The 25,616-nt window shown below is 40.5% G+C and overlaps 1 protein-coding gene across 8 annotated transcripts in view; it reads left to right on the top strand.

The window, feature by feature from the left end:
* PPP2R5C (protein phosphatase 2 regulatory subunit B'gamma) overlaps nt 1-25,616 on the top strand; it is a 148,141-nt gene that overhangs the window by 93,528 nt on the left and 28,997 nt on the right. For all 8 annotated transcript variants that reach the window (XM_029068772.2, XM_029068840.2, XM_029068905.2 and 5 more), the window contains 6 exons: nt 1,012-1,211; nt 12,855-12,965; nt 16,125-16,217; nt 16,309-16,439; nt 19,410-19,469; nt 22,800-22,908. In XM_029068772.2, coding sequence (XP_028924605.1) covers nt 1,012-1,211; nt 12,855-12,965; nt 16,125-16,217; nt 16,309-16,439; nt 19,410-19,469; nt 22,800-22,908 — 704 coding nt within the window. Of the gene's footprint in view, nt 1-1,011; nt 1,212-12,854; nt 12,966-16,124; nt 16,218-16,308; nt 16,440-19,409; nt 19,470-22,799; nt 22,909-25,616 lie in introns of those variants that run through there.

Consider the following 25,616-nt stretch of genomic DNA (forward strand, 5'->3'; position numbering starts at 1 on the left):
TATGGCAGTTGAAGCAGCTTTCAGCTTCTCTATTGCAACTACTATTACTTCAAAAAGGTTCCGGGCCACTACAGCAGGCCAAAATGCAGCTTTATTTGTAAAAGATCCCATAAATAGTTCTCTGTTTTGTTCAGTCATTTATTGAACACTTACTGTATACCCAGCACTTACTAAGCACTTGGAAGAGTACAATATAACAGAGTTGGTAGGCACGTTCCCTGCCATATCGAGCTTAATAATAGTAATAATAATTGTGATATTTAAGCATTTACAAAGTGCCAGGCTCTGTACTAAATGCTGGGCTGGATACAGGCAAATTGGGTTGAACACAATCCCTGTCCCACATGGGGCTCACAATCTTGATCAACATTTGATGGATGAGGTAACATCGAGACACAGTGAAGTGAAGTGATTTGCCCAAGGTCACACAGCAGACAAATAGCGGAGTGGGGATTAGAACCCATGACCTTCTGGCTCTACGAGGCCCATGTTCTATCCAATACACCATATTGCTTCCTCTCTGCATCGACAGGGCACAAGTCTAACCCTACTCCACGAGCCCTTGGCCCTGGTCGGTGTTGACCACGAGGACGGTGTTAGGGTAGGCACTCTGGGGTGGAGGGTGAAGGGAGGCCGGAGGGGGTATATGTCTAGAGGGGATGCAAGGAGGTAGGGCTCTGAACAGCTGTGAGCAGTTCTTTGTGAAAATAAAAAACGAAACTAACATTTTCTCTGATAAGGAGGTTTCAAAACACAGTTTGTGAGGCTCTATAAACTCTCCAAAACTTATTTTGATGTTAATCTTGTGACTGATATTGAACTTGATCGTTACGTTCTTTGTAGCCATTTCTTCTTTAAGAAATTTCCAAAGCGTATCTTTTGAGGTGGGATTTTTTGTTTTGTTTTTATAAGTTTGCAGTACGGGCAGTAGAGTGGTTAAAGGAATTTTTGTCTAGTTTAGGAGTAATTTTTTTGCACATTTTCTAATTTTCTAATATTTGCCTTTTTTAGATGTTCCTCCTGCTGATCAAGAGAAGCTTTTTATTCAGAAGTTGCGTCAGTGTTGTGTCCTCTTTGATTTCGTTTCTGATCCACTAAGTGACCTGAAGTGGAAGGAAGTAAAACGAGCTGCTTTAAGTGAAATGGTAGAATACATTACCCACAATCGCAATGTGATCACCGAGCCTATTTACCCAGAGGTAGTACATATGGTAAGTGGCTACAAGTATTGTCACCCCCATATATGCAGAAGTGGACTACATGTGACTGCCCTTCAGCATCCCAAGTCTGTTGCCCAGAAAGATCATCTTGTTTGGTTTAAATTGGGGAGTTCCTTTAAGCAAAACCTGTACAAGTCATATTTCTGAAGACAGTTGATCTACATTATTCAGGTGCACAAGAATTTAAACCCATCCATATTATGTATAATTCAGTTACTCCTTTCCCTCCTTTTACGAGCTCTTTTATATGAAATTGTAAACTACCTGAAGGGAGAACCTGTGTTTGGCTTATCTTATTATCACCCAAGCACTTGGTATGATGCTTGGTAGAAGCAGCATGGCTCAGTGGAAAGAGCATGGACTTTGGAGTCAGAGCTCATGAGTTCGAATCCCAGCTCTGCCACTTGTCGGCTGTGTGACTGTGGGCAAGTCACTTAACTTCTCTGTGCCTCAGTTCCCTCATCTGTAAAATGGGGATTAAGACTGTGAGCCCCACGTGGGACAACCTGATTCCCCTATGTCTACCCCAGCGCTTAGAACAGTGCTCGGCACATAGTAAGCGCTTAACAAATACCAACATTATTATGCTCTGTGGGCAAATCATGATGAGGAGGGCCACTCCTGGAAATGACAATTATCTGAACTTGTGTCTGGTGAATGATCAGTTAATCTCTATCAAGGCTCATTCCGTTATTAGGAAAAAGTTGGAGTAACTTAAGTAGCACTCATTTGTCTGTTATCCCAAATTCTGTTTGTTTAATTATTAGCATGTTCACTTTGAAGTAGCTGTAGTCCTAATTAGTTTGGACGACTATCTGTAATATTGTTTCTTTCCTCTTCCCAAAGCAGTATTCCTGGATTGACCCTGGAGTCTTATCAGATGTTATTAAAGCTTTGAAATGAGGTCCACGTTAGACACAAAGCCATTGACAGTGATGCCCCATGCTATATCTTTTATGCCCACACCAAATGCCCCTTGAGACGTTTGGTAACTTCAGACTTCTGTGTACCATTATGAATGCCATTTTGCAGATACTACTCTTTACCATTTACATTCAATCATATATATTGTGTGCTTACTCTTTGTAGAGTACTGTACTGAATGCTTGGGGAGAGTACAATACAACAGAGTTGGTTAGTATGTTCCCTGATCACAGGGAGTTTACAGTCTAGAGGAGGAGTCAGACTTTAAAATAAATTTCAGCTATGTACATGAATGCTGTGGGGCTGAGAATAAAGCAAATACCAAGTCTTTAAAGGTTACAGATCCAATTGCAAGGGCGATATGCAGAAGGGAGAGGGAGTAGGTAGGGTATTAGGGCTTAGGGGAGGCCCTTAGAGGAAATGTGATTTTAATAAGATTTTAAGGTAGGAGAGTGTTGGGGGAGGGCATTCCAGGCCAGACTTGTTGAGGGCATAGGCGAGGAGTCGGCGGTGAGAGAGATGAGATCGAAGTTCATTGAATAGGTTGGCATTAGAGTGAAGTATGTGTGCTGGGTTACAGAAGGAAGTTGGTGAGGTAAGAGAGGAAGAAACAAGATGATTGAGCTTTAAGACCAATAGTCAGGAGTTTCTCTTTGATGCTAAAGTAGTAACTGGAAATTCTTGAAGAGTGGGAAAACATGTATTAAATGGTTTTATAGAAAAATGATTCTGGCAGCAGAGTGAAGTATGGATTGGAGTGGGGAGAGACAGGAGGCCAGCAAGGAGGCAAGAGGGAAGGGTGAATTTTAGTGATGCTGTGAAGGTTGAACGAACAGATTTTGTGATTGAATATCTAAGTTGAATGAGAGAGAGAGGAATATAGGATAATGCCAAGGTCACAGGCTTGTGGGACAGGAAGGATGGTGATGTCTACAGGGATGGGGAAAACCAGGGGAGGACAGGGTTTGGATGGGAAGATAAGAAGTGTTTTTAGCCTGTTAAGTTTGAGGTAATTTCATTACATCCAAGTAAGTGTATTGAAGGTAGGAGGAAATGCAAGACTGCAGAGAGGGAGAGAGAGAGAAGGGCTGGAGATGTAGATTTGGGAATTATTCATGTAGTGGTGGTAGTTGAAACTATGGGGCTGAATAAATTCTCCTAGGGAGTGGGTGTAGACGGAGAATAGAGGGGACCCAAAACTGAACCTTGAGGAAGCCCCCCGCAGAGGAGGAGCCTGTGAAAGAGACTGAGAATGAGCTGTTGGAGAAATAGGAGGAGAACTAGGAGAGGACAGTGTGAGTGAAGCTGAATAGAGGCCATTGGATTTGGCGTGAAGGAGATCATTGGTGACATTTGAGAAAACAGTTTCCGTGGAGTGAAAGGGGCAGAAGCCAGATTGGAGGGGGTTAAGGAGAGAATTGGAAGAGAGGAAGTGGAAACAACACTCTTAAGGAGTTTGGAGAGGAATGGTAGGAGGGAAATGGAGTAATAACCAGAGGGAGCTGTGGGTTTAAGGGAGGGTTTTGGGGGGGTTTCTTTAGGATAGGGAATACGTGAGCAGGTTTGAAAGGAGTGGAGGGAAAAGCCTTTTACTTTAAAGACTGTAAGCTCCTTATGGGCAGAGAACATGTCTACCAACTCTCTTGCACTTTCCCAAGCACTTAGTACAGTGATCTGAACCCAATAAACACTTAATACCATTCATTGATTGACTAGGCCTTCCTTCTCTTTATTGGCATTCAGTACCTGTTTCTCTTAATCATTAGACTGTGGGCCTCATTTGGATCAGGAGCTGTCTGACCTGATTAATTTGAATCTACCGCAGGGCTTAATACATATCTACCAACTCCCTTGTATTGTACTCTCCCCAGTGGTAGGTACAATGCTTTGCACACAGTAAGCGTTCAATAAATACTATTGATTGATTACTTTGTCACATTGTCAGCACCTAACAAATACCACTCTCATTATTATTATTATCCTTTTTCCTGATAAAGACCTTTGACAATAATGAAACCTTTCCTAAGAACTTAAGCTCGTAGGTACTGATTGAATATTGCCTATATGTTTTAAGTTCAGATAAATATTTTGCTTCTAAGTGAATCTCATCTGCACTGTAGCTTTTTTAAATTGTGGGGAATATAACCTTGTGTAGTGCCCTCGAACTAGAGCCTGACAGTTTCTAGACTTGGTAAAAAAAAAAAAGTTTTCAGATGTTTCAGAATTACAGTCATATCACTAAAAACCTCTTTTTCCCAGTACCTATTAATAGAGTTATTATTAGTGAAATGGGAAATCTTTTCTCCTCTAAGCTCTCCTGTATTTTGTATTTATCCCTACATCTTCAGAATCCATAATTTTAGAAGTGGTTCTTAAATATTGAATTAGCTGACAAAATGTGTTATATAAACCTAGGGTCTATATTCATAATACTTCAAAATTGCCATTTTAAACTTTCTCTAAGATTAGATTTACACTATTGTGCAGCTCTGTTGTAATTTGTTGTCCAGTTTAAAGAATGCCACCTTCAATCCAAAAGTTCAGTATTTCTGGTTTTTAGTAGATGAACCCTAAGACTCTTTTACCCCATTTTTCAAGTTACTGAAAAGGTAGGCCTAATAGAATGATTGTCCCTTAAATTGTTCCTAGAAGCCACTTTAATCTGAAAAATGTTTTTTCACAATACCTAAAAGTTCATGAGCTCTATAGTGAACACTTATTATGGAAGATGAAGCAGTACCTGAAAATGCTCTCTCTCTCCAAGATGTCCTGCATTTCCATGGTCAGAGCTGAAGCCAGAGCAGAGCTTCTTAACAGATGTGCCTTGCCGATTGTCACAGGAGAATCCCATAAAATCCCATGATTTAGTGGAAGGAGCGTGAGCCTTAGATTCAGAGGATCTGAATTCTAAACACAGCTCTACCACTTTTCTGCTGTTTGTCCTTGGACAGGTCACTTAACTTCTCTCTGCCTCAGGTACCTCATCTGTAAAATGGGTGTAAAGATCCATGCGCAGTCTGGCCTGTGTCTAATCTGATGATCTTGTATGTACCCCAGTGCTTAGTTCAGTGCCTGATGTAGTAAGCACTTAAAAAATATTTACGAAGAGAAAAAAAAATCCACCAAGAAATGGGAATCTTGGGCCTCACTTTTGAATTGCTTCATGTATGAGTGTCTGTAAGTGTGTGCATGAGTGGGTAATAAAGTAATTCTTGGTTATGTCAAACATATTAGGAGAGGTCTGGGAACAACTTCGCTCCCCCAAAAAAGGAGGCAGTGGAGGGGAAGAGATTCTTGTGAAAGCAGAATGCCTAGGGAAGAAAGGTTAGGAAGCAGTGACCTAAGACATCCAAAAGAGACCACTGTGGATTTAGTGCCTAGTTGTATTTCTTTGTTCCCTGGCTGCCTCTGAATGTTAAAATGGGGATGTCCAAACTTTATCTCGAGTCAGTCTCTTAAAAAAAAAAAAAGGTCGGGGCATGAATTCCAATTATCTATTATCCATCAGCCAAGAGGAGGTTTTTAAAACCAGAACAATTTGACAGTTGAGTAGATTTGCATTAAAACTGTCTTCATCCAGGCACAAGCCTCAGGAAACAGTGGTCCCAGGTGCAATTTGATCACACCCCAAGCACCTAGAGCTTGATGGTTGGCAGACCAGAGTCTGGGCACTCTGGTCTGAGTGCTTACCAAAATATCAAGTTTTAACAGAGTGCTGAGACTTTACCATGAGGGGTTTTGAAGAGTGTGTCTTTGCATTGGGAGTGAAATAAGGGTTTAATAATGATGATGGTATTTGCTAAGTCCTTACTATGTGTTGAGGACTGTTCTAAGCACTGGGGTAGATACAAGCTAATCAGGTTGGGCCCAGTCCCTGGCATGGGGCTCACAGTCTTAATCCCCATTTTACAAATGAAATAACTGAATCCCAGAGAAGTGAAGTGATTTGCCCAGGGTCACAAAGCAAACAAGTAGCAGAGCTGGGATTAGAACCCAGGTCCTTCTGACTCCCAGGCCCGTACTCTATCCACTAGGCCATGCTGCTTCCCAAGCTTTAGCTATCTTCTATGTTTCTCTCTTTGGTTTGGGGATTGGATTTTTCTTAGTTTTTAATTCACCTCCACATCTTTACCATCTGAAGATGAATTTTCTGCTTCTTTCTGTGCCACTCACAATTAAATATATGGAGGCTAAGGCATGGAGAAGGTAACTGTATGATTCCACCCAGTTTGAATCCTGGACATTTAAGTTTTTACAAGTAATAAACTGTAAAACTGTAGTTGATATCCACTTCACTTTGAAGCATACCTTATTTGAAGAATTAGCAATGTTTGCGTTTGGTTATAATATTTTTAAAATGACACCATCTTGCACTGAGAAGCCTCAAGCTCTAGAGATGTCTCATTAATTCTCCAGCTATCCCTGAGAGGTAGGGAGGGGGAATGTATATCTTATATTTCAGTTGATATGAAACAGCCTGAGAAAAGCAGGCAAATTGGCATGATGGCAGAGTCCAAAATGAAATCTTTGCATTTTGTGTTTTTTTCCTCAAGTTATAGTTGAAATCCATTTAGAATATTTACTCACTTGAGTCATAAGCATTCAGTATTTCCAGTTCAGTTGTAAATATTCCCTTATGGAAGTTTTACTTAGGAAATCTAAATGCTGATTGTTCAATAAAATAACTTTATATACTTTTGGGACAGGCAGTAATAACCCCTGGATTTGTGGGCCTGATGGGGGCACTTGAGGTTAACCTACTTGGCTCTGGTGCCAGGTGTTGCTGCTTTTCTCTAGAACCACCTGTGCCCTCAGTTCTGAGTCCCCATAGATTCCTGCATAGATTTGGAAAGATCTCGGCCTCTGGGAACTAAAGGATTTTTCATCAGAGCTTTTATTAGGGAATTCCACTTTTCATGAAGTCTCTGTGATTCTGGTTTTCTGCCTCATTTATTGTTGGGCATTGGAAAAATTGGATCATTTCCACCTTCCATTTCTATTTTTCATATATGCGGAGTATTCTGGAACATCCTTTGCATAAAGAATGAGGATATATTTGAAGTGAGAGAAAAAAGATAATTTTCATTGTTTTAGGAGATAGACAACTGTCAAGAGTTGAAATATCCCCTTCTATTTTACTTCTTATAAAGAGTATGGTTTCCTCCCTTTTTTGTCATTGTTTTTTTGCCAGGCTCACAGTAACATTCTTTAACTGATTACCTGAAGAACTTACAGCCTATGATTTTTTTTTTGTTCGTTTTTCAGCTCATGTACTCTTCTTTTCCACAGGAATATGTCAAGGCCTGTTTTCAACAAGCACTTTGACCTTAACAGCCATGGTGATTTTTGCATTGACTAAGATGCGTGTTTAAAAACAGGAGCCCCATCTCAAAGAACCCAAACTTTAGGACCCAAGGAATCACGGCATAGATTAGAGGATACCCATGATGCTTTTTTCTCCTCTTCGTCCTTGCCCTATAACAAAGGCAGCACATGTGGCTTACAATTCAGTGCATAGGCAGATGTATGAGATCATAATCCTATATTAGAATGCCTTCTGAAGCAGAATTTTAACTTGGCTTTGAAGTTGACAGCACAGACATCCTTCTAATGAAAATCAGCAATACTCCATACAACTGGGTCAAGTGGAGGAGCTTTCTCCCCTAACTGTAGTTAAGTCTTGCCCATTTCAGTACAGATAAACTTCCCTTAGTTTACTCACCTTCATGTTGGCTCAGGTATATAAGACTTCTTGACATTTTGACACGTTCTTTCCTTTAACAATGTGTTATAAAATCTCAGGCAGCATGAAGGAGATCATTTTTAAAAGTTACTTTACAGGGTTTTTTTTTCCTAAGGATTAGCACAATAGGATGATTTCACATTCCAGTGTCTATGATAAATCCATGTAACTTGGAAGTGGGAGTTGTATTTTATATTGGTGCTTAATAGCTTTTAAGAGAAGTAGCAAGTGAGAAAATCAACTGAAACCAAACCAAATACTGATTCTCTTATTCCCAGCACATTTCCCTGCCTTTACTTTTTATTGATTGTGTGTGTGTGTGTGCGCGCGTCCGCGTACGCATGTGTGCATGTTGCGTTTTAGAGGTGGAACTTTTGGAATGGATGGGGAAAGGAAAAAGGAAAGATTGATGGTTCATTAACTTGAATCTCATTTTGAGTCTGCTACTTCCACAGAGGCAGATGAAGCATGAGTGAACTAAATAGACTCTGTGCCTCTGTTAAACAATATAATGAAGTACCTGAAAGAGATCAATAAAAAAACAAGTGGGTTGGAAACATTGAGCTACCTAGTCGATCTACTTAGCCTGTCTCCAATCCCCTTTCGCCTCACACAGGCTCCTTAGAGCCAGCCTACAGGGATTGTCAAGCAGAATCTAAATAGAAGTGTGCACCCCCAATCATTCTGCCTTCAGCATGGCCTCCACTGCTCAATTCTTGCACCTGAAAGAGATACACATGTGAGGACAGAACTGCCATCCAGGGAATAATTCTCCATTGAAACAGATTTAGGGCCTCATCCAGCAGAGAGTAAGGGAAGGGCCTAAGGGATGTTGCTTTTCCTTTCTGTGTTGCCTTGGTGTGGGAGGGGGAGTGGTATTGGAGGGTTCATTATTACTAAGAGAAACAACATGGCCTAGTGGATAGAGCACTAGCGTGGGAGTCAGAGGGATGTGGGTTGTAACCCTGGGTCCCTCACTTGTCTGCTGTATGACCTTGGGCAAGTCACCTCACTTCTCTGGGCCTCAGTTACCTCATCTGTAAAATGGAGGTAGGGACTGTCCAATACGATTTGCTTGTGTTTACTCCAGTGCGAAGTATAGTGCCTGGCACATAGTAAATGCTTAACAAATACCATTATTATTACTATTATTATTATTACTTTGAAAAATCTTTAAATGAAAAGTCTGCCCTGTGTTTTTTAAAATGAGGCAGTCATTTTTCAAGCCATTTAAAACACTTCCTGTGCAAGCTCTTCTTTTCAGTAAAAATGGTATTAATTTTTAAGTAGAAAACAGGAAATGAGAAGATTGCTCCTTTGCCAGATTTTTTGTGCCACTTTGCCCCTCCCCACTCCTCTGACAATGTGTGCTTCCTAGTTGAAGAACTCTGGTATAATTTGACAAAAAGATCCAGAGCAAATCCTATTCAAATGAATTAAACCAAACAAATAAGGGAAGCAGTGTTGTCTAGTGGATAGTGCACAGGCCTCAGAGCCAGAGAATGTGGGTTCTAATCCCAGCTCCACCTCATGCTAGCTTTGTGACCTTGGGCAAGTCACTTCACTACTCTGGACCTGTTTTCTCCACTGAAAAGTGAAATTTCGGTGCCAGTTCTCCCTCCTCCTTAGATTGTGAGCCCCATGTGGAACAGGGATTGTATCCATCTGATTAACTTGTATCTACCCCAGTGCTTTAGACACACAGTACTTGATACACAGCAGGTGCTTAACAAATACCATAAAAAAGTGATGATAACCCTTGTGGTTTTGTACCTAGATTTAAATCTGGCCTTCACTGACATATCTGATTTTATATTTTTCTTGTTTCTTGGACAGCTCTTCATTCTTCATAACAAAGTGAGACCAGGAAAATAGAGTGTTTAATCTTTGGTTGCCTATCAACCTCCGCTCCAAACAAAAACTCCTCACTCTAGGCTTCAAGGCTCTACGTCACCTTGCCCCTTCCTACCTCTCCTCCCTTCTCTCTTTCTACCGCCCACCCCGCACGCTCCGCTCCTCTGCCGCCCACCTCCTCACCGTCCCTCGGTCTCGCCTATCCCGCCGTCGACCCCTGGGCCACGTCCTCCCGCGGTCCTGGAACACCCTCCCTCCTCACCTCCGCCAAACTGATTCTCTTCCCATCTTCAAAACCCTACTTAAAACTCACCTCCTCCAAGAAGCCTTCCCAGACTGAGCTCCCCTTCTCCCTCTACTCCCTCTACCGCCCCCCTTCACGTCTCCGCAGCCTAACCCTCTTTTCCCCCTATTTCCCTCTGCTCCTCCCCCTCTCCCTTCCCATCCCCTCAGCACTGTACTCGTCCGCTCAACTGTATATATTTTCATTACCCTATTTATTTTGTTAATGAAATGTACATCGCCTTGATTCTATTTAGTTGCCATTGTTTTTACGAGATGTTCTTCCCCTTGTCTCTATTTATTGCCATTGTTCTTGTCTGTCTGTCTCCCCCGATTAGACCGTAAGCCCAAAAGGCAGGGACTGTCTCTATCTGTTGCCGACTTGTTCATTCCAAGCACTTAGTACAGTGCTCTGCACATAGTAAGCGCTCAATAAATAGTATTGAATGAATGAATGAATGAATCTTTCCCCATTTTTCACCCTGACTCTTCTTGTCCCATCATATTTACCTGTTCCTCGCCTCTCGCTTCTCACCATCATTCAAGTTCTTTTCTTTGACTGAATCTCATACTTATATTAACATTACAGTAAATATCCCAAAGGACCCAGACTAAGTGTCAGTTTAAATGACCAGGATGAGGTTTGGTCATACACTCTGTTTTGCACTAATGCAAGGATTTCATTTTTAAATTCTGCGTTAAGGGAAACTCACAGTAGAGTAATATGGGACTTGACCCATGACATTCACACAAGTGTCTCTTCAGACATTTCATTCTATCCAGACAGATGCACATTGTTGGAAGTACATTCCCTAATTGCCTAAGACCATTCTATCCAAACCCAGAGTGAAAACGTGCTGTGGGAGAACTGGGTGTATGTCGTAAACATGTGGTAAAAATTGTTCATCAGTCCCATGGGGACTTCAAAGGTCGCTTCAGGCCTTTCATTTCCTTGGGTCAGATTGTAATGTAACTGTTTTACTTTGTTCTGGACCCAAGAGTCCCTTCAGACTGATTTTTTTCTGTTTCCTTGTCTTGGAATTGAGTTAATCATATGTAGCTTTCACCGACTGCAACTCTGTGGGAACTGCATGCTGATCTGATTGCAAAGTACAACTGGCACATTAACCTTAATACCATTGCAGTTAAATGCTAATCACCCTAAAGCTAATTTGACCCCAGAAGCTTTCCTGCCAAGGCATATGTTACTATGGGCCAGAAACACAAGAGTGATTTGAGGTTTCATGCTGTTTAGCTACTGCTGTTTTGAAAATGATTAAGATGAAGTTTATGAGAATCTTGACCTTTTCCCAGTGATTAAGACTACACTGACATAAGTAATGGTTTGCCTTATGTCACCTCAATTTTCAGTTCATTTAAAAATGATTTGCTTGCTTCTGCACATATTATGGATCCATCTGTACAGTTATTTAGAGTAAAAGGGAAAATACTTGGCCATTTGACTTTTAATTTTTCATCTCTAGTTACCCCTTTTCTCTTTATCACATTAGTTGCTTCTTCATTTAGCTGTCAGGGTTGGGGAGAGAGGGAAAGGGGATGAGAGGGAGAGATCATGTCTGCTTCTTGAGGCTAGGGGTACCACATAGTAAATGAAGAATTCCTGCGTTAATGTCCCTAAGCCTAACCCTAAATCTAGGAGGGAATTTTCTGTCGAATACTTTTTGCAAATTATTTCAGGATTGAGGAGATATGTCAGAGATAGCAAAGCGAGAGTAAATGTTTTATTTTTGTCTTTAGCATAAGACGTACATATTTCATAGTTTACCATAATCTTAACTGTTAAGCATGCACAGTATTAATTTCAGTAATTCGTCTGTAAGCCTCTACCTTTTATTGTCATCCCTTGGCCTTTGATGAACTCTTCTCTATATAGATTATTGCAGGTTATACGTATTTAAACTTTTTTCAAGGAAGGAAAATTTGATTTTAAACTAAGGCAGTGGCTTTTCATAAATTTATTTTACTAGATTTCAGGATTAGCTTTTGTTTTTTCAATTGGATTTTATGTTCCATTGCAGTGTGGTTCATGTAGTGCTTTTCCACAGACTTCAGCTGTTCTCAGAAAAATTTAAACTTGCAACATATTAACCCCTGGGCATTGAGGAGGATGGTAGGAGAGGTCATGCTAGGCCCAACCACAGAAAACAGTAGTCCATCCAGGTTCCAGAAAGAGACACCTGTTAGTGTAGCATTGCCTGCCACATGGCAAAGTAATGGCATGTCTAACTCTATTCCAACTTCACCTCTGAAGACCTCACTTATAAACCTTGAAGATCATAGGGAAGACCATATTTTTGAAGCATTTGTCACCTCTTCCAGTCACTAAAAACCATTCAGTCAATCAATGGTATTTAGACTATAAGCTCATTATGGGCAGGGAACGTGTCTGCTAATTCTGTTGTACTCTCCCAAGTGCGTAGTACAGTGCTCTGTACACTTACTGAGCATGTGCTGTAATTTATTTCTGTATCTATAATTCAGGTATATCAGTGTCTGTCTCCCTCCTAGACTGTAAGCTTATTGTGGGCAGGGAATATCTCTGTATTGGTCTGTTGTATTCTCTGAAGCACTTAGTACAATGCTTTGTACATAGTAAGCACTTAATAAATATGATTGAGTGAATACTAAGCGCTTGGGAGAACACAACAGAGTTGGTAGGCATATTTCCTCCCCATAAAGAGCTTATAGTCTAGAGGACCCACTATCAAGTTATAATGATTATGATGATTTATTGCATATAGAAACTGGCTTTTCCATCAGTATTAAGTGTATAGTTTGCTTCTGGTAATAAAGATGTCTGTGGTTTTTAGTTTGCAGTTAACATGTTTCGAACATTACCACCATCCTCCAATCCCACGGGAGCAGAGTTTGATCCAGAAGAAGATGAACCCACACTAGAAGCTGCTTGGCCTCATCTACAGGTATCTGATTATTAGGTTTCTTCAGGAAAGCAGTGCATGTAGAATAGTTGTTATAATACAGTGGCAGTATTTTCTGCTAAATATATACCAAGCTAATTTTTTTTCTAGTGGATGTTAAAACACATTGCTTCACTGCCCTATACTGACTGGTAGCTTATGAAACTTTGTACTGTAAAACAATTATATTTAATGAGTGTTGGAAAAGAATTGGCATGCAATCATTTGGACATCTGTGCTATTTTAAAAATCAGGAGTTAGGCTTATTTTCTTTACAAAGTAGCACGGTATGGGAGCTTAGAACTTTCCTAGTTGAAGCAGTTTTTCAGGCGCTAAGGATAAATCAGATTGGATTTTCTCATAGGAACAATGTTATAAATTGGGGATGGTTCCTGAAGTGAGGTCAAGTACCTATCTTATTTTCACCAAAATTACCCAGAATTAGTGGGGAGGCAGCCGGACCTCGTGGAAAGAGCATGGGATTGTATGTTAGGAGATCCAAATTCAAGTCCTAGCTCAACCACTGGACTACATGTGGCCCTCAGCTACCTATTAAACCTCTGGACCTCAGTTTCCTCATCTATACCGTGAAAATAAGATAAATTGTGAGGCTGCGAGAGCCAGGGACTCTGTCCAAATCTCATAAAATGTATTTACCCCAATCTTTAGCACAATAAGCCCTTAAGCCACAATGAGTTAATCATAAATGAGTAAAACAGTTACACTGATACATTTGTATTGATTTGAAAACTTCCTTAGAAAGGTAGGTTCTATGAAATGGACATATTAACCCTCTTTGGTGATTCTGCCTGGTGCCTTGATCAGGTTATTACAGGGTGTTGCCACTTTCCTCCCACTGTTTGAAATTGTTTTCCCATTTCCCCATTACTACCGGGTACTTTCCAAGCTCCCGAGTTAGGGCTGTAAAGGAGGCTGAGGTGGTAAAGTCCAAATCAATATATTATAAAACCAAAATAGGTTGCAAATTTAATAACACTGTGCCATTTTCCTTAATTCAAGGCTTAAGTTGAAGACTGCCAGTTCATAATGTAAATTATTACTGTAGTTTTTACACCTAGGTTGTGTACTTCTTCATTCCTCAGTTTGCCTTTTCAGGTCACCAATTCTCCTGTATGTATTGTGCTTGCCACTGCATGCCACTATGTTGGATAGGCAGGATAACCTAATGGGAAGAGCTCAGTATTGGAAGGCTGGTGACCTGGGTTCTGGTCTCAGTTCTGCCACTGTGTTCTGTGACCTTGGGCAAGTTACTTCTGTGTGTCCTGGATGATATTTTGTTCACTTAAACCCTGAGATTGTGAGCCCCATGTGGGACAAGGACTGTTTTGGATCTGATTATCTTGTATTTTTCCAGTGCTTGGGGGTATGATTATTATGATTATGATATTGTGCTGAGACCAGTTAAGGATTTTTCTAATAACTTTAGGTAAGACCAGCAAGGATAATAATAGTGGTATTTATTAAGCACTTACTATGTGCCCAACAGTGTGCTAGGCACAGGATTAGACACAAGGATGATCAGGTCAGATGTAGTCTTTGTCCTTCCCAAAGTTTACAATCTCAGAGGAAGGAAGGGCAATAAAGTCAGGAGACATGTTCCCTGCCTCGAGGTGGCTACAGTTCTTATTAATGGTATTTAAGCGCTTACTATGTGCAAAGCACTGTTCTAAGCACTGGGAGGGGGAGGAGGGGTGTTACAAAGTGATCCGGTTGTCCCAGTGGGGCTCACAGTCCTAGGCCCCATTTTACAGGTGAGGTAACTGAGGCACAGAGAAGTAAAGTGATTTGCCCAAAGTCACACAGCTGGCAAGTGGTGGAGCTGGGATTAGAACCCATGACCTCTGACTCCCAAGCCCGTGCTCTTACCACTGAGCCACGTGACAATATATGAAGGATGAATAAGCCAAGCTATAGTAATGGAATGGGCACATATTAGGAAGAGGAGTTATTATAGGAAAATTCAAAAGTCAACAGGTGGGAAAGAGGAGAAAGAAGGAAAAACCAGAAAGTGAGTGAGAGACACTAAAAATTCAGCAGCATGAAGGAAGACTCATGATTACTGCTTGGGCTATTTCTCTCATCAACTAAATGTTTTAGTATACCTGTGTAGAATGTGCAAAGTCGTGCAGTATTGTCCAGTTTGTCAGAGTAGTAAAGTACAACCATATAGGCTACTTGATTACATATCCAAATTTACAATTAGGTTCTAGTTTCAGGTGGGTGAAATTCAGTGCTTACTTTTTATGGTGTGGTATGGTAGCTCTGGAGCTTGGAAAGTGCCCAGTAGTAATGGGGAAATGGGAAAACAATTTCAAATGGTGGGAGGAGAGTGGCAATAGCCTGCAATAACCTGATCAAGCCACCCAGAATTTCTCTTGAATAGTAACCTGTTCCTTGAAATTACAATTTACATGAGATGGATTAATGCTCCATTTGCACTTAGCAATAATTCCTGCTGGTTATGTGGCCCTTTCGGAGCAACGGGTTAAAACCATGGTGTTGTCTTTCCCATGAAAATTAGGTTATTTTTAAAGAAAATTTTTTTCTAAGCATCATTTTGGGGGAAGTTGTTAAGACCCATGTTTTTCCTAATTAAATGAAGCTATGTAATTAGCTAGCATTCATTTGAAAGAACTCTAGCCCTTCCTAAGAAACACAGGCCTGGGAGTCAGAGGACATGGGTTCTAATCCCAACTCCTCCAAATGTCTGTTGTGTGACCTTGGGGAAGTCACTTAACTTCTCTGTGCCTCAGTTACCTCATCTGTAAAATGGGGATTGACTGTGAGCCCCATATGGGACAAGCGCTTAGTACAGTGCTTTGTACACAGTAAGCACTCAATAAATACAATCGAATTGAATGACAGGGACCCTGTCTAATCCCAGTATCCAATTATCTACCCCAGTACTTAGAACAGTGCTTGGCATATAGTAAGTGCTTAATAAATGCCATCATCATTATTTTTATTATTATCATTATCATTATTATGGGATAGTTCTTAAGCATATGGGGCATAATCGTGTTCATTGTTGTCAGGTTGGGGGTTTGTTATTCTTTTAAACAGGAATATTCAAGTTGAGTTTACAGTTTTGAAAGTGCTATATTCCTATACTCATAACTAATTGTTCTTGCTTTTTTTCAGCTTGTTTATGAATTTTTCTTAAGATTTTTAGAATCTCCAGATTTCCAACCTAATGTAGCTAAGAAATATATCGATCAGAAGTTTGTATTGCAGGTGAGGTAAAAAGTATTTTCAAACTATATACAGACTTTAATTCATAATGGGGTTTTGCTTGGTCAGTAAGCATTTTTTATTTCTCTTACAGCTTTTAGAGCTTTTTGACAGTGAAGATCCTCGGGAGAGAGATTTTCTTAAAACAACTCTTCACAGAATCTATGGGAAATTCTTAGGCTTACGAGCTTACATCAGGAAACAGATTAATAATATATTTTATAGGTATGTTAAAACTTTCCATACCTGGATTTTCATTTTCTACCCAGACCTTTTCTTTAGTTTCCGTTAACCCCAGTTAAGGACCACCTATTTCACTTGGCTGCATATATTATTTAAAAGGAAAAGAAACACATTCTCTTCATATTGCCCTAGAAAAATTGTTCAAGCTAATTTCATTCAGGAGTCTGCATGATTAAGTGTTAGAATTGGTATTCACAGAGTACATGATAATAATGGAGGGCAATCATATGACAAAATTCTTTGAAAGTGGTTATCACTGACAACATCTCTTTAAATAGGTCAGTATTGCCTTGTCTGTTGGACTTATGATAAAATTGTAGCTCAGTGATTATTAATATCATTCCCAAGTAATGACAGATTTAGAGATTAGAAATCAGCATGCTTTTACCCTTTCTACCAGATCACATTGTCTCTCCAAGTGCAGAAACACAGATGCTAGTTTCATTAGCAAAATGAGATGTCTTGCTCAACTTGTCAGCTAGTTCTCGTTAAATCCGTGCCCTGAAAATTCCTTAAAGAAATATGATCTTTTACCTCTCAGCTCTCAAACCAAGACATATTGAGTGTTGGGATTGTTTTGTTTAGCATGAGAAGCAGCCCATTTTCACACCCAGTCTGAATCTTCTCCATCTAAACAGGAAGGAGGCCGTAGGTACTCTAGTTGTTGCATGTCTTTCCCACAATAAAAGGATGAGTACTTTGTCTGAAAGACCATAATCAAACCAGAAAGGGAAACTCTCTGGAAATGATTCATGCAACAATAATAAAAGGATACAATTTGAACAGATTTAGATGGAGGTCTTAGGTTTTAATGCATCCCGAATCCTTTTGATGCATGCCTTATTTGGAAGTAGCTGCACCCAGGTGATGTGACATCAGATGAATTCTCAGAAGCCACTCATTTCTGTTGTAACACAGCAGTTACATTATTGCTGAACCTCATGGTAAGAAAACCCCACAGTGTAGCACTGCTTCTTCTAACATTGTATTACATTCTATCCAGACAGACTAAAGTTCTTGGAACACTACTCCTTAAACTCTGCTTTTGCTAGTTAAAACCCAAAGAGAAAATACGTCTTTTGGCAGCACTGGGTTATAATGCTAAGTAAATAAGAAAAGAGTTTTGACACCTCCCACTTCTAATTTTTAGGAAGGAAACTACATTTGATTTTGGTATATGGGTTAAAAATGACTTAATGTATTTCATTTGGTAGATAGGTTGTTGTTTTGCATTTTTATGGCACCTTTCTTCCCAGTCTTATTTTTTAACTGCTCGCACTTCAGGGCATTCCAAGTCCCATCTCCTGCGATCTCCTCTTGTTCTCTTGCAGAGAACAGCAGAGTACCCTAGTCAGAAAATAATGCTCTGTCTACCCAATATGTTCCCTTCTGTAATCTCTTCTCAATGCTAAATTATTTTACTTTCTTAAATTCTTCTCAGGCTGTATATTCCAGGCAATTCATTGTCAAAGGCTCTCCTGTGAACTGTTTCCAGGTTGCAAAAGACAGAACAGAACACATCCCAGAACCGACCATAATGGGAGGATTATCTCATTGTCTCTCCTCCTGATTTAGTCAGCCCAGTGTCATGTCTTTATTTTAACAGCTCTCCATTGCCTTTTCATGTTCAGTAACTCTCAGAACACATAAACTATCTAATTTCCTTTACTAACTTTAAACCAGATGTTGGAGTCACGATTTTCATTCCTTTTGACACTCACAGTTTAAAAATGTTTTTAAAAAGGCTTTGGGTTGGAGGAGGGGGATACAAAACTTACAGCAAAACATTTTTTAGTGTGTATTTGTAAATATTCACTAAAAATCTTTTTTCTTGATTCGTGACAATCAGAAGGCAAAATCAGTGTTTTATTCCTTGAACTTGATCTGTACCCCCTAAGCGCTTGATATTCACCTCACCCTCAGCCCCACAGCACTTAATACATAGCTGTAATTCATTCTGTCTGCCTCCTCTTCTAGTCTGCAAACTCCTTGTGAGCTGGAATTGTATCTAGCAGCTCTATTGTATTGTACTCTCGTAAATGCTTAGTACAGTGCTCTGCACATAGAAAGCACTCAGTAAGTAACCTTGATTGATTCAAAGTGCCTTAAGTTAGTGAAGGTCCTGGAGTGGCACTGCACATGTACAAGCATGATAAAATAGAATACCACAAAGTCCAGGTCTGGCAGCCCAGAATCCCAGGATCTGTTTTTCTAGACTTAGTGTGTCTGTCCAGTCCTCACCTCCTTCTTTTCTTCTTCACTACCACTCCAGGGTACAACCTCCCTAACCCCGCAGTACATCCTCAACTTGCTAGTAAATGGGCATCAGAACCCACAATACTGGTAAATGAGAATAGTGCCCTACTTCTCATTTTTTACAAGGTTGACTCCATAAATAGGGTAACGGATGCTACATTTGTTGCACTGTTAGGTTTCTGTTGTAAAAGTACTCAATTTAAAGAGGCAAGATAAAGGTTAAATTAGAACCAGTAAAAAGAGGGGAAGGTTGTGGTAAAATAAAATGTCAGCGTTCTGTTTCATCAGCATTTGTTCTAAAACTAAGCTAATGAAATCCTGCCTAACCCCTCAGATTAGAAATCTGCCATCCGTATATGGCAACCCTGCATCCTCAGTCCAAGCTATTTCACTCCAGGGTTCTGGTATGACTGAAGACTCGAACACATGTCATGAGTATGAGGGCAGCTGGCTGGCCATCACTTGAAATCAGAGGAGCAGGGAGATTAGGTCAAGAATTATAACAAAACACATCTACAAATTGTTATCTTTGTGTATGAAGAACTACTAGCTATGAAAGCATTTGTGTTTTGCAAATAGTGCTTAATTTTGCTGTGAAATTGTCCTTCCTGAGAGTACTTATTCTATTTAGAGATTTTTCTTAACCTAAAGTTGCTCTCATCTTTTGACTAGAATGCACATTTTATCTGTTTTTAGGTTTATTTATGAAACAGAGCACCACAATGGCATAGCAGAGCTACTGGAAATATTGGGAAGGTAAGCTGCTTAAATGTTAAATTCATGAGAAGGATATTGATCTTGAGATGGGATTCATTGCCTTTGCTCAGATAGTGTTCAAGACTGGGTTAAACTCCCCTTAGATTTATTTAGGCAAGAAGTACAGTGGTCAGAAAGATGAAAAGCTATGTTTCTTGGGTCAGGGTTAGCTATGACACACCTTCCTCTTTCTGTACATAAAATTCGCTACCACTTATTCCTCCAGTGGTTGCCATGGCAGCACAATATGAATCATTTTGTTTCAAGTGCAGGTTTTAAAAATAGTTATTTTTTTAAACAAAAGCATAAGCAGGTCAACATTAAAACTTCAGTGTAATTCAGAGTAAAATAGTTATGAAATATAAGACGATTGAAAACGAATTCTGTTTTTAAAGAATCATAGAATAAGTTGTCTGACAGCAAAAGGAATAATTTCAGCCATTCCTTAAAGAACACATAATGTTGTTTTCGTAACCTAAAACATGCAAGTTCCAGCATTTTTCACATTTCCCCAAACTTTATATTTGATGGAAATTTCCATTCTTTCCCCAATTCCAAGTCTGTAAAACCTTTAAATTAGACTGTGAGCCCTATGTGGGACAGGAACTCTTCCCGACCAGATTTTCTTGAATTTACTCCAGCCCTTAGTACAGTCCTTGACACATAGAAAGTGCTTAACAAATAATAATAATAATGATGGTGGTTTTTTCTTAAGTGCTTATTATGTGCTAAGTGCTGGGGTAAGTACACAGTAATCAGGTTGTCCCACATGGAGCTCACAGTCTCAATCCCCATTTTATAGATGAGGTAACTGAGGCACAGAGCAGTGAAGTGACGCCCCAAATCACACAACTGACAAGCGGCAGAGTGGGGATTAGAACCCACGTCGTCTTAATCCCAAATCCGTGCTCTTTCCACTGAGCCACACTGCTTCTCATACCACTGTTGAGAAACAGTGTGGCGTAGTCAAAAGAGCACAGGCCTGAGAGTAAGAGAACCTGAGTTCTCATCCCAGCTCCACCAATTGTCTTCTCTGTGAACTTTGGCAAGTCACTTAACTTTTGTATTTCAGTTTCCTCATCTGCAGAGTATTTAATACCCATTCTCCCTCCTACTTAGATTGTGAGCCCCATGTGGGACCTGATTATTTGTATCTACCCCTAATGCTTGGTACAGCCTAAGCTCCTTGTGTGTAGGGAATTTGTCTACCAACTCCATTATATCGTACTCTTCCAAGTGCTTAGTAAAGTGCTCTGCACACAGTAAGGGCTCAATAAATGGGATTAATTGGAACATAGCACTTAACATATACCACAATTATTATTATCATTAGTGAATGCAGAAAGATGCCCTCTGGTTTTTAAAACAAAAATATAAGCAGGTCAACACTAAAACTTCAGTGTAATTCAAAGTAAAATAGTTGTGAAATATAGGATGATTGAAAACTAATTCTGTTTTTAAAGAATCATAAAGTAAGTTGTCGGACAATCTGTCCTAATTGTAATTATATGATTCTTTAAGGATGAGGAATTCACTTTTTTCACTCACCCTGCATTCATTTAGGCAGTTGAAGAATGAAGAAAATGTGCAGCACCTCCATATTTCCCCTGAAGTCACCTGAATTCCCAGCTACATTTTTACCAGGCATCAGGCAAATGAAACACAAAGGGAAAGGATAGGAGAGTTAGATGGTCCTTGCAGCTACACTGATTGTACCACCCAGCTGTGGGGATCTTCCAAACTTTGAGGTGACTCCACTGCCTCCTGCATCACACTGTAAGCTCACTGTGGGACCGAAACTTGCCTACCAACTCTGTTATATTGTACTCTCCCACACAGTTAGTACAGTGCTCTGCACACAGTAAGCACTCAGTAAATACCACTAATTGATAGATCAGTGGAGCTACTACTAGCCTTCAGGAGATCTACCCCATATTGTCAGTTTCCAATCTTGCAAACAGCCCTGGAGGCAAAGTTGGAGGGATGGAAGGGGCGGCTTCTGAAGTAGCTTGACCACAGCAGCCGCTCGGACCTCCTGGCAAGCCAGCACAACCCCTGGGACTCTGCCAGGATTTGGCAGCACCCACTGGTTGAATGTTAGCTGGCTGGTGACGGCTGGGTATCTCCAGGGAAACACGTCGTTGGGCCGCCAGGAAGATTTCATATCCTCTTTACTGACTTCCAAAAGTCACTTGGGGCAATGTGCCACATGTACGGAAACTGTTGGAATGGGACATACATGTTTATGTGTTTGGGTTTTTATAATTAGCCAGGCCCTCTGCTGAACCAAAGCCAGCAAAGCATGCTCTTGAGCTATTTTTGTTGCTGTTGTTGTTTCACAATGGCTGCCCCCAAGAAAACAGGTTTTAGATTTTTGTCATCAGGCATTTGGTCTGAAATGGATACACTTTTCAATGTCAAGATTGTTGTGTTTTGAACACTCTACTTTAGTTAACACTCTCATCTATGTTCCAAAAGAAGCAAACTTTTTTCATTAGAGGGCCTGGGGGAAGGGATAAACTGCAGGTCCTGGCACACATAATTGTGGTAATCCTGCACTCAAGCAATGGATTGTGCATATGTGGGAGTCATTGTGCGTCAGCTGGAGCAGTCCCAGAAAGCAGCAGCATTGGGTTAGACCCCATAGTCTTGGATCCAGCTTTGGGTTAAGCTGAGCTCTCCCTGGGGCTAGCATTATTACTATTTTTTAATGGTACTTGTTAAGTGCTTACTATTTGCTAAGCACTGTACTGAGCACTGGGGTACATAAAAGGTAATCAAGTCAAATACAGTCCATGGGGCTCACAGTCTTAATCCGCATTATATAAATGAGGTAACTGAGGCACAAAGAAGTGAAGTGACTTGCCCAAGGTCACACAGCAGACAAGTGACAGAGCTGGAATTAGAACCCAGGTCACCCAGGTCTTTCTGACTCCCGAGCCTATGCTCCATCCACTAGGCCTTGCTGCTTCTCAGTAAGGCCAATGTAACTATTGCAAATCCTACACTTATGTTTGTAATTCCTTTATCTCTTCCCAATTCAGATATCCAAGTCGCCTTCGGCAAGTTTCTGTTAAATAGCAGAAAAGCTTAACCTAATTTTTGTGTCCAGTGTTTCTGTGAAGAGGATATTTGCCCAAGTTTTCATGTCCTAAAGCTTTAAACCATAAGCCATTGAGAACGGGGACAATGCGTCTTAATTGTGAATACTGTTGTGCTTCTAGGAAAAGCTTAATAGATACTGCATTATGATCAAGTTCATTGGTGATGTTGAAGTGGAACAGAAAAACCATTTTACAAAACTTTTAAATACCATGGTTTTTTTTGCAGTATAATTAATGGATTTGCCTTACCATTGAAAGAAGAGCACAAGATTTTCTTATTGAAGGTGTTATTACCTTTGCACAAAGTGAAATCACTGAGTGTCTACCATCCACAGGTAAACGTAGTTGACTAAAATGGGACATTGGTGTCTTTGGGCTGAAACTGTTGGGAAATGTGTATTTTGTATAATACAGTAGCGCTCACAATACAAAGCCTTGTACTTGAACATTTCTTTTGAAATGTGTTGGGGTTTTTTCTTTTATATAAAGCAAACTGCCACTTTAGTTAACTTCAGAAAGTCAAAGTAAAATTTTTGCTGGTCCGGGAACATGGTCTTTTGCAAGTACAGTCTTAGTAATAGTATTTATTGAACACCCCTGAGTGCAGTACACTTTAAGTGCTCGGGAAGCATAAAACAAGACGAGTTATTGACCTAATTAGTTGTTTTAAGTGACATTATTTTAAAACTAGTTGCTACAAAGCAAGGCTCTGATTTCTGCGTTCTCCAAGTTATACACCTGCACAAACTACCACTTTCATTCTTCTATGCCACCTGCGCACTTATGAACTCTCAAGTACATATCTTAAAAATACAGTACTATTTAAACTCTAAATCATGTGTGTATCGTTGTCTTTTTCCTCTTACCTCTGAATTATTTCAGTGTCTGCCTTGCTAAGATGTAAGCTCCTTAGGTCAGGACCATGTCTACTGAATCTATTGTACTCTCCCAAGGACTTTTTCTCCTTCTCCCTTCTGTGTCACCCTGACTCGCTCCCTTCATTCATGCCCCCCTCCCAGCCCCACAGCACTTACATACATATCTGTAAGCTCATTATGGGTAAGGAATGTATGTGTTGTATTGTACTCCCTCAAGTGCTCTGTACACAGTAAGCACTCAATCAGTACGATTGAATGAATGAATGAATGACGTAGTACCATTTACTGCACTCAATAAATATTATTGGCAACTTTCACTTTTGCTATTCTGTGAAACTCATTAGTATTTGAGCAGTTACTGTGCATAAGAGTACACTACTAAGTTTTGGGAGAGTACGATAGATGATGTACAGATGACCCCTGCTCTCAGTAGGCTTATCTAGCGGGATAGTAACTGAAATAATTAACAGCTAGGACAAAGAAGGAAAGTGGATATTTTAGGTAAATGAATATGTGAGTACTAGGGTGTGAACAAAAGGACTTCAGTTGTTGTAAATACATAAATATGTGGTTGACTCAGAAGGCCGATGGTAGCTGGTGGAATAAAACTTGGGGAGAAGAGAGGGCTCCTGGAGGAAAGGTGTCTTCAGGAACCTTTAGATGATGGGAAAAGCTCTACTGTGGTGGATATGAATGGAGAGGGAGTTCCAGGCATTAGGAAGGTTGTGAACAAGGGGTCAGAGGTAGGAGAGACAAGTGCAAGAGGAACATAGAGAAGCAGCGTGGCTCAGTGGAAAGAGCACGGGCTTTGGAGTCAGCAGTCATGAGTTCGAATCCCAGCTCTGCCACTTGTCTGCTGTGTGACCTTGGGCAAGTCACTTCACTTCTCTGTGCCTCAGTTACCTCATCTGTAAAATGGGGATGAAAACTGTGAGCCCCACGTGGGACCACCTGATTCCCCTGTGTCTACCCCAGCCCTTAGAACAGTGCCCTGCACATAGTAAGCACTTAACAAATACCAACATTATTATTATTAGATGAGGTGAAGAGATAAATAGTGGGTAGAGAGCTTTCCCAAGTGCCTTAAAACCAATGGTCAGGAGTTTCTGCCTGACCCAGAGAGGAATGGGCTCCCATTGAAGATTTTTTGAGGAGGGAGGAAAAGTGTACAAAGGGACATTTTAGAAAAATGATCTGGGTAGCAGAGTGAAATATGGACTGGAGGGGAGACGAGACTAGAGGCAGAGAAGCTAATGAGATCAGTATTGCAGGTGTCAAATCTGGAATATATGGTAGCTGTTTGGATGGAAAGGAATGCAGATCCTGGAAATGTTGTGGAGGAAAAACCGATAGTATGTAGCCCCTGACTGAATATGGGGTTGAAAGAGAGGGTGGAATCAAGGGTAATGCTGTGTTTGTGGCTTTCTGATTCGGGGAAGATGGTGGTGGGAAAGTTGGGTGGGACCCGAGATCTGGAAGGGAGAATGAGGAGTTCAGTTTTAGACATGTGGAGCTTGAGGTATCAGAGGGACTTTTATATAGCAATGTCTTGCAGGCCCATGGAAATACAAGATTGCAATGGAGGCAAGAGGCTGGAGCTAGCAAGATAAATTTGGAAGTCATCCACAAAGAGCTGATGGTTAAAGCCATGGGAGTGGATGATCTTCCTCAGTGTGTTTAGATGGAAGAGAGAAGGGAACCCAGAACAAAGCCTTGAGGGAGACCCACCAGAGGTTGTAAAGAGGAGAAAGAGCCAGCAAGGAGTGTCCTCTAGACTGTAAGCTTGTCGTGGGCAGGGAACATGTCTACCAACTCTGTTGTAATGTATTCTCCGAAGCACTAAGTATAGTGCTCTGCATAGAGTAAGTGCTCAATAAATACCATTAGGAGTAATAATAATAATGATGATGATGATGATGGCTAGAGAGGTCAGAGGAGAAGCAGGAGAGAACTGCATCAGTAAAACCATAATTAGTGTTTCCTGAAGAAATGTCCACAAATGTGAGAAGATATCAAGAGATTGAGGATTAGAACTGAGGCTGCTAGATTTAGTGTGACAAGAGATCATTGGTGACTTTGGGAACGCTGTCTCTTTGGAGAGAAGAGAGGTGGAAACCTGATTGAAGCAGGTCAAGAAGAAAAATGGTGGAGAGGAAGGGAAGGCA

This window comes from Ornithorhynchus anatinus, chromosome 1, assembly GCF_004115215.2.
Source record: "Ornithorhynchus anatinus isolate Pmale09 chromosome 1, mOrnAna1.pri.v4, whole genome shotgun sequence".
In the NCBI taxonomy this organism is placed as follows: domain Eukaryota; kingdom Metazoa; phylum Chordata; class Mammalia; order Monotremata; family Ornithorhynchidae; genus Ornithorhynchus; species Ornithorhynchus anatinus.